Below are 11,087 nucleotides of genomic sequence, written 5' to 3' on the forward strand. Positions count from 1 at the left end.
CATATTGGACTGAACTCAAGATCAATCAGCTATTGGGCCCCATACACATATTCCAAAATGTTGTATCTACATTATGGGATCACTTGATAGGGGCTCGTGATTTAGTCAATGTAAGGGAGGATTTACGTACCATTGGTCGCGTGAGACGAGCCTAGCCACACATAGAGGAAAGACTGAGCTACCCCATGCACCTTGGATGCTATCAAAGAACGAGAAAAACATAGTGAAAGAACAGATATATAGCTTTCAAACACCCATAGGATGTATGAGATGTCTCAAGGGAGCCTTTATAAAGAAAAATAAAAGAGGTGTGGAGCAACTATCTGGTTTGAAGTCCCACGATTGGCACAAAATGATTCAAGTAAGAGAATCTCTAACCATGAATATAGTAATTAGTGGAGTAACTATATGTAAACTTTGGGGTATAATGAATTTTTCCTGAACTAATCATTTGATCTATGAATATTATTTACATTCAGTTCGTACTTCCTCCTAGCATATCCCATTGTGTATCCACAGATGTACGTGATATCATTTACAAGATGGGAGAGCTTGTGAGGTGTGTATACATTGTATTTTTTCATTATATATTGCATACATCATGTAGTGAACCTCTTTGAATTTCTACACAAAAATAAACAATTGTCAAATACATCATGACAGATACGTGAGCTCGAAGAAAATTGATCCAAACACATTGCAAGATGCTCGAGTATTATTTATTGAGGTGGTTTGTTTGGTGGAGGAAATTTTTCCTCGCTCCATTTTGACTACTCAATTACATTTGATTGATGAGATTGCACTTTGTGGGGCAGTTCATGCAAGGTGGATGTTTTTTCTTGAGTGCTTCATGAAAACCTTGAAAGATTTTTTGAGGCAAAAAGCACGGCCTAAGGGAAGCATGACTGAGGGTTGGTTAGTGCAATTATCCCTTGTTTATATCTCTGAATATCTTGCTGAAGTGGACCTCTCTCAAGCACGACTATGGAAAGACGATGAAGACTTGAGGATGACCTCTATAATACCTCAAGGAAAAGGAATGAGTAAAGTGCTAACAAAAGAAGAACTTCGTAAGTTAAATAGTTTTTGTGTGCTCAATAGTGATGTAAAGAGCAAATGGGTGACATTATATAATTAAGCAAGGGCAAGAAGAAAAAGCGAAAGACAAGCATTTCGCACCAGATATGGACACAATGTCTCATTTTCAGATCATCTAAATGTGCTCCCACATCATATTGATATAGATTGGTTACACGAGGAAATGGAGAGAATGGAAAAAGAGGAGGGAGTTAATATAACTCAAGAAGAGTGGGAATACGCACAAGGTTGCTTATCAAAGGTGAGACATACTATCAATTAATTTGTTTCTAGTTATATTTTATATAATAAATTGACATGTTTGATCTTAATCTTTTACTACTAGTGCACATTATTCAATGCTATTTGGTGTGAGGGTAAACATCTTCGAACTCAACGTATAGATGAAAAGAGAAATACTCAAGATTGTGGTGTCCTTGCTCACTTCGAGGATGCCAATGGCACCATGGAAAGTTATTGTGACTTGATCTAAGATATTCTAAAGCTTGACTTCAGACGATTCTTTATATATGTACTAGATGTGAAGTGGTAACAAATGGTGAGCATTGCACAATCAGACATCATCCAAGTGGTTTTGTAATCATTGACTCTACAAAATTTCACCAAAACAAGAATGACACATTAGTACTACCTCAACAATGCGAGCAGGTATATATGTAAAAGCTAAATTTTTTATATGTATATATGTGATACATATACACAATATAATAAGTATTTAAGTTTCTTGCTTTTGTTTTTCAAATACAGGTTGTGATATATCATCCAATGGTAAACAATAACCGATGGTGGTATGTCATCCCTATATCTAATCGTTCAAAACCAATATATGGTAATATTACCGACATAGAGATAGCAGATGATAATCCAACAATTAATGATGATGTACATGATGACACCATAATGGATGATATACGTGATATAGTACAAGATGAACCTCGCGAGGATGTTCAAGGAAAGGCAGAAGAGGACAATAATGTGGTTGATGATGATGAAGTTATTGAGCAATATAACAATACATCTGATAGTGGGATAGACTTATTTGTTTCGTTACCTCTTGGTAACATGGACCTAGAAGTAGATAGTTTAGCAAGGGCTGATCTCATTGAAGATGAGATGGATCATTTACTCTAACATACTTAATTCGCTTAATAATTCAATGTGTATTCTTAATTATATGAAAAATGTCATACATACATGTGCATACTCAAGAATCAATTGTCAAGTTTAAAGTTAAATTGAAATTTCCATAATAAAAAGGAAGTATTTTTTATCTTCTTCAAGTAGAGAAATTATGAGATACATGCAATGCTTGCTACTAATTGTATAATAAGGTTTGTGTCACTTGCCGCTAATTAATTATATCAGGCTTGTCAACTGGAGGAACTGCCATTCATTAGAGAGTAATGAAAAAATAATTATTAACTCTGGTTTTTTTATTATATTAAGTCTAATTTCAGGTGGTTTAATAATTACGCATCTGAAATCGCATCTATATTCGCGTCTATGTTCGCGTTTATCTGTGTGGATATATAGACCCAAAATTCGCGTCTATTTACACGCTCTTTTACACACGCATATAGACGCAATGATAGACGCGTCCGACTTTGCACGTCTATGACTCGTTTCTATTGTGGTGTGTTTCCTATGCATTTCATCTCTGTTGAGCTAATACATGGCTTCATTTTTTTTGTTTGTAAGTGCTTGAAGGTTGTGATCTCATCTATCACAGTACTCTCTCTCTCTCTCTCTCTCTCTCTCTCTCTCACATGCATCATGAATCAATGTTCTAAATCCCTCTTAGAAAAACATCTAAGGCATCCATTTGAGGTAATGTTCTTGCAAGTTTTCCATCAATCCCTCTCCATCATGTAGATTTATGAGCTCTCTTTTTTGATAGGGCATCCCTTGTCATCTCACATTTGCACTAGCCCCAATCAAATTTTAAAAATAACAATGGGAAACCATTTTGTAATGAATGAAATAGTGAGAATATAGGAATTATACTTCTATTATTCATTGGATTTAGGACATGTAAATATTTGATTTTGGAAGTCTATTTGGTTCGTATTGAAAGAGCCATTGTGATTTAACACTAGGTAGATTGCTCTTTGATTTCCCTTTAGCTAATGAATATGTTTCTAATTTTTCATAGCTCAAAGTTCAATTAGGAATTCATGATAACTGAACTTTATCCCCTGATCTTTATAGCTTTGGGGATATACTTGTTACCACCATCATGGACTAAATTGGATAGTATACTTATGTTATTCACTGAATTTAGGACATGTAATGGATGTAGTAAGACTTAAGACTAGATTTTGCCTGCTTATTTCAAAATCTGGATTTCCTTGTAGTGGTGCCACCTTTGCTAGAAGTTTATTTGATTCTTATTGAAAGAGCCACCCTACTTTAACACTAGATAGATTGCTCTTTGAATTCATTTCAACTCATGAATATGTTTATAATTTTTCATAACTTAAAGTTCAATTTGAATTCATGGTGACTCAAATTTAATTGCTACCACCGTCATGGATTGAATTGAACATTGTTGCAATTGTTTCAAAATAGTATGCACATGTTCTTCCAAGCCTGGCTTTGTTCTATATCTTTGTCCATTCCTAAGCTAGGAATTGTATCATTTGTATACATGGACAAGTTATAAGCCAAGCTTTGGAAATATGACACTTTACATTCCCAAGCTTGCATGGGATTGATTCTTCCATAGCTATTTTTAATTCGAAGTTGCAAATATTGCAATTGGCTTAATGAAGGCTTCAATTTCACGTTCTCTCCCCCCCCCGCCCCCCCCAAAAGCTCCACATTGAGAAATTGCACTTGTTTGCTAGTAGTATTTGGTATCTTAATCTAAGTAGGACCACAACCAAAATCATTCAATTCACAAGTATCCCATGGTGTGCTTTCAATTCTTCCTTCAGATGATTTAAAAGTGTTGCTCCAAAATTGGCTCTTTCATGTAGGTTGTGGCCTTTCCATAGTTCCCCCTATGTAGTAGGCCATCTCTCTTACATTGGGGTTGTTGGATTGCATGACTTATCCATACATATCTACTTTTCAAGTATTATCTAATGTAAATATATTGTCCCCCATTTTTTCTCTTGCACTAGGGTTAATGGATTGCATGACCGATCCATTAATGAATTTATTAAGGCCCAATCTATATATTGAATGTTGTCAAATTCCTCATGCATATATTGATTATACATATATTGATATTGTACAAATGGGTTATGCTTCATTTGATTGTGCCTAGACTAATCTTGCATGATTTGAATAAGTATACACTAATTATGTATAAACTTACTATGTATAAACTGATTATGTATAGATTATCATAGATGATTTTATATAAGCTGATAATGTGTAGATTATGAGACTTAATATGAATATGCATACACTAGTTATACAATGATTATGTGCACAAATTGTCTCATAAAGTTATGCGTACACTTATTATACATATATTGATATTGTCTCATAAAGTTATGCATAAAACTATTTTAGTTTAAGCATATTTATTCATGTAGAAATTATGATCAATGTTAGCAGTGTTGGATCTATAGATTGAATTAGTCCAAATTGGTTATGCATACATTGATTATGCATGATTTGAATATGTGTCGTGTAAAGTTATGCATACATTGATCTTCTATACAAATTGTCTCACAAAGTTATGTAAAAAACAATAATGGATCAATTATGTAAAGAACAATAAACCTCTCAGTCCATCCACGTATTGTAAATGACTATATTGATAAAAGACAAGTGAATGCATGGAGCACAGTAAAGCACTACAACTTGTTCCTTTGTAATGAGTTTCAATTATGTTTTCCACATGACAAGGAACTTTTAAAATCATTTCGTTATTTTGGTGTGTAAGGTGGACTCAATGGATTTACAAGAAAGCACTTCCATGAAGAAGTTTCAACATTTTGTGTCTCAAATGAGCGAGGACGCAATATGCAGTAATGACTTTTTATACTTTTCGAGCCAAAGTATGGGTGTTCTAAGTCACATTCCAAGCCATAGTGTGGGTGGCGATATTCCACTAAATGTGTTTCCAAACCACCCTCATTTGATCAATTCTCATCCTCCTCAATTCACTTCATTCCAACAACCAAGATAGTTAGGTATAGAGGGACCCACAACAATACATATTGATATAATTCTTTGTCCAATTGCACATAGTCCTCAACATGGCCCCTCGGCACCACTACAATAAGAACCACAAGCAATAAGTTCATGTGATGCAATCTAGGGCACATGTGACAAGGTTGATGTGGTTTAGACCCAAGTACCAATGGTGCCACATTACCAAAATGCCCACAAGTAGTGTCCACCACGGTGAACTTCATTGGAGTCTAATCCGCCAAAATCTCCTAAACCAATGAGGGTGCAGAAAGAAAAAAATCAAGAAGACACATCAAGACACAAGATCATGCAACAACCACAAAAAAGTAATTTTCTCAGTGAAAGAATTCATGGATAGTACAACTCATTCACATTCGAGGATCCATGAGTGTGGAGTTCTCAAAACCACCGAAGCAAGGAGTGAATATATGGCCCAAGGTAGCCACACAGTTTGCATAACTATTTCTGGAGTTTGATAAGGATGGTGAGGCATGCAAAAAATATTGGGGACGTGTTTATGAGTCGTATAGAAAGGATAAGTCCCACAATGCCATACATATAAGACAATGATCGCAAGATCATTTGCCAATGGTATGATCTTGTGGATAAATATATATGGAATTGTGTCAATATTGTTAGCAATGCATATGCCTCATTTGTTGGTTGATTGTCTTCTTCAAAAGACAACACTACATTCGTCTCCAATGATCTAGGTGAACACACTCAAGAAGACATTGTCTCCAATGAGCCTTCGAAGATTGGGCAAGATCAAATGACCAGCCTAGGAGCACACAATCATGGATGATGAAAGTCTTTTGATAATGTGTATCATTGGTGTTGTAGTTCTTGTCATGGCAATGTTTTAGCTATTGTTAAGTGATTTGGGGGACAATGACTACACACAATTGCGTACTTTGATGGAGTGCGTTGTTCGAGTTTACATTGCATGTTGAGCTAGGATGTGTCATCAATGGCACGATTGATGATCATGCTATTGGGGTTATTCAAATCAAATGTTTAAAAGTAGGTTATACAAGTTAGTAGGATACATTTGAATATCTCATCATGAAGTTAGCACCACAAATGCGACGCAAGAATAGGAACTATCGAAGAGCAATACTTGTCGAGAAGCGGGTCTATGTGGCTCTGCATTGCTTGGCAAACATCTCAAATTTGGGACTTATAGCTTATTTGTATAGGATCTCAACTTTGTTTACATAGTTCGCTATTCTGGACTTTTTGCAATGCACTAGCTACATCTGGATTGCATGGTATGTACTTAAAGTGGCCAACATCATTACAAATGCAAAAATATGCAAGTGCATTTGAGGCCCTTTGAGGTATACCTTATGTTGTTGGTGAAGTAGTGATGGTAGTCATATACTCATCATTGCCCCAAGAGAAAACGACAAAGATTATTTTAATAGGAAGGGCTTCCACTCAATTATTTTGTAGATCAGTGTGTTAGCCCATGTATTGTTTAGGATTATGACGTTGGTTGGCAGGTTCTATGCATTATTGGAATATTTTTCAACATTCAGATATGGGAAAACAATGCACAAACAAAGCTTTGGGACAATATTGTCTACTAGGCGATTGTGCTTCTCCTGCACACTTTTGGATGCTTCCTCCTTTCAAGGATAGTAAGGATGGACTATCTTCGGAATGTTATTATTGGAATTAAATACAATTAGGTACTTGTATGCCAAGTGAGGGAGCATTTGGCATCCTTAATGTGTGATTTCGTATATTATTGAAGAGATGTGACATGCTTTTACAAAATGTCCCGAAGATAACTTTGGAGAGGAGATTGATGACGAAGACAATGGTGAGTAAACTTTTGTTCCATCTACATTGTAGATGAAAAGATAGAAAGAGGGGTGGTGTGCTAATAAATTTTTTCTCGCTACACCTTATTGCAGAGAGCTGGGTAGAGCCATGCCTCAATAACATGGTGAAGGGGTTTAGTTCCCCTTCTCTCTTTTTCATTAGTAATTTGTATTAGCTTTCTTAATCACCTTTTTTTTGCTTTTGTAATATCAACTTGTGATACTTATAGCCGATGATTGTGTAAATCATGAATTGCAATAATAATCGTAAGTGCCAATAACGATTAACATGATTATTATGTCAATAATATATGTTAGTTTTATGAATTGTATCTCCTTTTTCCCGTCAATAATATGAACTTCTGTTATCTAACATCAATGATTGTGTTTAATCAAGTATTCAAATATTAATTATTATATAAATAATGATCAACATCCATAGCATCCCTTCATTCACATGTCATCAAAGAATAATTTGGGAAATGTCGAGTGTATAGGTGGTAGTTGGTGAGTAAACGATTGTGGACAAAAGATAAATAGACACTTATTGGCCAAGAAAAGTGTCCGCCACCCAGTGTGTAAGAATAAGGCAAACAAGTGACCACCAAAATTGACTTTTTCTATGCCCATGCCACCAACACCTGGGCGTAATTTGGGCGAGCAATGGGAGTGTGTAGCCAGCCTTAGGGTGGGTTCACACTTGGCCGGTGGACAAAAGGGTGAAAAATCCCCTTTTCCACCCATCTATAAGGATTTCCCAAGAGTTGTCCACCATCTCATTCACATTAGTGGTGGACAAGGAAAGGAGCCAAAGAGAAGACATGGCATGAAGGAGAAGTATCAGTGCTGGGCAGGCCAGAAGAGAGGAGCAAAAACTTGGCCATGAAGTGTCAAAAAAGGCCCCTAATTTTTTTGGCCTTCTACCATGTGTGTGAACATACAATTTTCCAGCTGAAATTTGATTGGCCATCTGTATTTGGGATGCATGTTTCTCTGCTGAGTCTGAACCCACCCTTAAAGAGTTTTACATCCGTCGAGGCTCAAGGATTGGACGGGCAAACAACAAGGGACCAGGGTGTTGAAACTTGAAAGGTAAAGAACACATGCAATTATCAGGAGCGGCGCACTCACCCGTGCGCCCACCACGCCATTGGCCGACAAGGATCAGAGAGGAGCCCGATATCTATATTGCCAATTTGCCATGACACAGAAAGTGTACACGATTCTAATCTATATTCATCCGCCTCCGCATTTAAAATTATAAGCCACCGCCTTGCAGCTAAATATGATACATATACTTTGGAGTCGACGATCATTGTGTTCATACGAACATTGGAATTATTATTCAGTAAAATAGCAATATGTGTTCAATGCGCGTGGAATCCTGCGCATGCCCTTTAATGTTTCTCTTCCTTTCTTTCTTTTTTCTGCCCCGAGGGAGTCGTGTGTAAATTTCGTGTGGGTCCTTTCTTTTTGTCTAAGCCTGCAATCTGTGTTAATTTCCCATGGGCGGCAGCCGGGAATCAGTGGCATTCAGTGCTGATCATCATCTCACCGCTGTAACAACAGTGGAAGCTGCGATTTGCAGGAAGGCGCTTCGACAAGGACATCATTACTATTAAGGATAACTTTACCCTTTCTCTTCTTTCTTTATGGCTTTTTCCTAGAAGGTGGAGTTCGGGTGACGGGTCACAGTGAACCTCTTCCACCTCAGGGCAAAATTTTCTCTGAAGACGTAACTTCGGCCAAAGGCCGCCAGGCGCCAGGCTGCAGCTTTAACGCCTACGTTTTTTTGACATATGGTAAGTTCAAGCAATTCAAACGTCGACAGCAGCTGCCACCTACGTCTTTCTGACATTTTATGGAGCTTCGAAAAGGCGTGGCTAATTATGGAGAGCTTTGAAACGACCCTTTCTCTGCGATTGGCGCCCATCTTCTCCGATCCACCAATCGATACCCTTAACCCTGTTGCAGCACAGCGACAGTACCCAGTATTTTGCAAGGGTTAACGGGGCTACCCAGGGACTGCTACCCCTACTCGCACGGGGTACGGCACTGAGGGAGTGGGGCCGGGGGGTTTCCCTCCCCCCCACTACAGTGAATACACTTTGAAAAGGAGAGCTCATATTGCCGAGCTCTATTATAAGAGCAAGGTTATCTTGCCTTAGGAGGTAAAATATATTCTACATTGCGTTGTTGTAGTTATTGTATTCACAGCTGCGCCCATGGCTTCCTTCAACTGCATTACTCATGCTTACTTCGGCCAGCTCCTGCTACTTGTGCTACTGATCTGCGGCCTGGTTGCAGGCGCGCATGGCTCCGTGAGTACTCCGCCTTCTGCTAGTGTTAAAACTAATTATATTGCCTGAGTTATACTCTAACAGCAAGATTGTGCGTGCACTCGACGTAGATTGTGCCACTTGTAGCAGCGTTGCTCCTTTCTATCTGTAAGATTGTAATTCTTGAAACTACAAACAAGTTGTATCTAGTATGCATTTACAGTCCCTTCGCCGCTGACTGGAGCAGAACGCATATAGACTGGCAGCATAGTACTTTGCGCGCGCGCCTGTAAACTTCATGACGTTAGGGTGTGCACGAATAAGAGACTAATAGCATGTGTTTTTCATACATAGCTGGTACTGGAAACATCACGCCAAATTTTTGACGTTTTGCGCCCTTGTTTTGCAGTGTAACTATGCTGCATCCTGCTCCAATGAAGGCGTGTCAGGGAGCACACTGAGAGCCATTTGCGTGGCCGTGAATGGGAACGCGGTGAGCACATCAATCAATCTGAACGCTAAGATAAGCAATAATAATGGCCGACTTGTATGCCCTGGCGCAAACTTTGCAGCAAGCTGCTCGAATATTGGCCTAAATGGCGAAAACATCCTGATTGCCAACTGCAGATCCACCAGCGGTAGCCTCATCCAAACAAGGATCAACCTTAACAATTGCATCTCCAACAATAACGGAAACCTCCGATGGTGTGTTTAACTCGCGTATGTGTATTTCGAATACTGTGACTTGATAAGCATTATCTCATACGTATGTATGTTTTCAGCAAAAAGGATGCCATGATATTTAGAAACATGGCCTCCAGTCACCGATATCAATAAATAAAATCTGATCATGCTTGCAAATTTGTTGACAACAGTAAAGAGTTGTAAGAGAGGCGATGCATCTTTTAACGGTTTTACGTATCTCATAACAGGATTCTGTCCATTTGGAATAATCAAACTTGTGTGAGATTCTATTAACATGCTAGGATGACAATTCTACATGCTATCATTAGGAATAAGGTCACACAATGACACTTGCTATATATTATCATTATCAATAAGGTCACGCAACTTTGTAGACAGTTACATGTAACTAAGCGTTCTCCCTTGTTATGCACATTCAATATAAACTGCATAAACAATGTTGTGCAATACCGTACAGCCATGTAGCAACATGTAGTAGTAACCCTACATTAGATGTTGCAAGATTAGAAGTTCCACAATTCAACAATTTTTGTAGCGGGTCAATATCCTTCATTAATTCAATGTGTTATGATTATTTTCCAAAACCATCTTAGGTTAGCTTAGTAAACACTATCAATGTGTTGGCAACTATTTGTTTATTTATGTAAATGGAATTTTCAATGGTAATTATTCTTCTTGAGGGTTTTACATGTTGATTACTATTGGGGAGAGAAACCATTTCAACATCTTGTTACTATTTACATGTTTCGTAAACTTGTCTCAAAGCCTCTACAAATTTGTCATGTTCCTACTAGAGGTAGGCTATTCATCAACCTGACAATGAGGTTGTTTGAGTAACCTACTTCAAGAAATCTCTTAATGAGAAGATCCTTTAGGATATTGAAGTTGTTGTGCTCAACTTTGTCTAGGCTAGTAAACCAAGTTCGTCCCTTGTCTCCTAAGTAAAGTTCAAAAGCTTGAGCACATTGAGCAAGATTCATTATGATGTTTACCGCGCACATCTGCTCAAACTACTCCATAAGGGTGA

At 37.8% G+C, this 11,087-nt stretch overlaps 1 protein-coding gene across 1 annotated transcript; it reads left to right on the plus strand.

Moving 5' to 3' along the window:
- Positions 1-9,237: 9,237 nt before the first annotated feature.
- LOC148027033 (uncharacterized) lies at positions 9,238-10,216 on the plus strand. The gene is made up of 2 exons (XM_087691566.1): positions 9,238-9,397; positions 9,765-10,216. Exons 1-2 carry the CDS (start codon positions 9,302-9,304, stop codon positions 10,068-10,070), a joined length of 402 nt encoding a protein of 133 aa, XP_087547692.1. The 5' UTR covers positions 9,238-9,301; the 3' UTR covers positions 10,071-10,216.
- The last annotated feature ends 871 nt before the right edge of the window (positions 10,217-11,087 follow it).

This window comes from Lygodium microphyllum, chromosome 13, assembly GCF_053477565.2.
Source record: "Lygodium microphyllum isolate KBCC chromosome 13, Lygodium_microphyllum_v1.1.10, whole genome shotgun sequence".
In the NCBI taxonomy this organism is placed as follows: Eukaryota; Viridiplantae; Streptophyta; class Polypodiopsida; order Schizaeales; family Lygodiaceae; genus Lygodium; species Lygodium microphyllum.

Excerpts from the sequence above, each read along its gene's own strand:
- LOC148027033 (XM_087691566.1), top strand. The coding sequence starts at position 9,302 with ATGGCTTCCTTCAACTGCATTACTCATGCTTACTTCGGCCAGCTCCTG. Across the intron at positions 9,398-9,764 it reads TTGCAGGCGCGCATGGCTCC|TGTAACTATGCTGCATCCTG; the intron begins GTGAGTACTCCG and ends CTTGTTTTGCAG.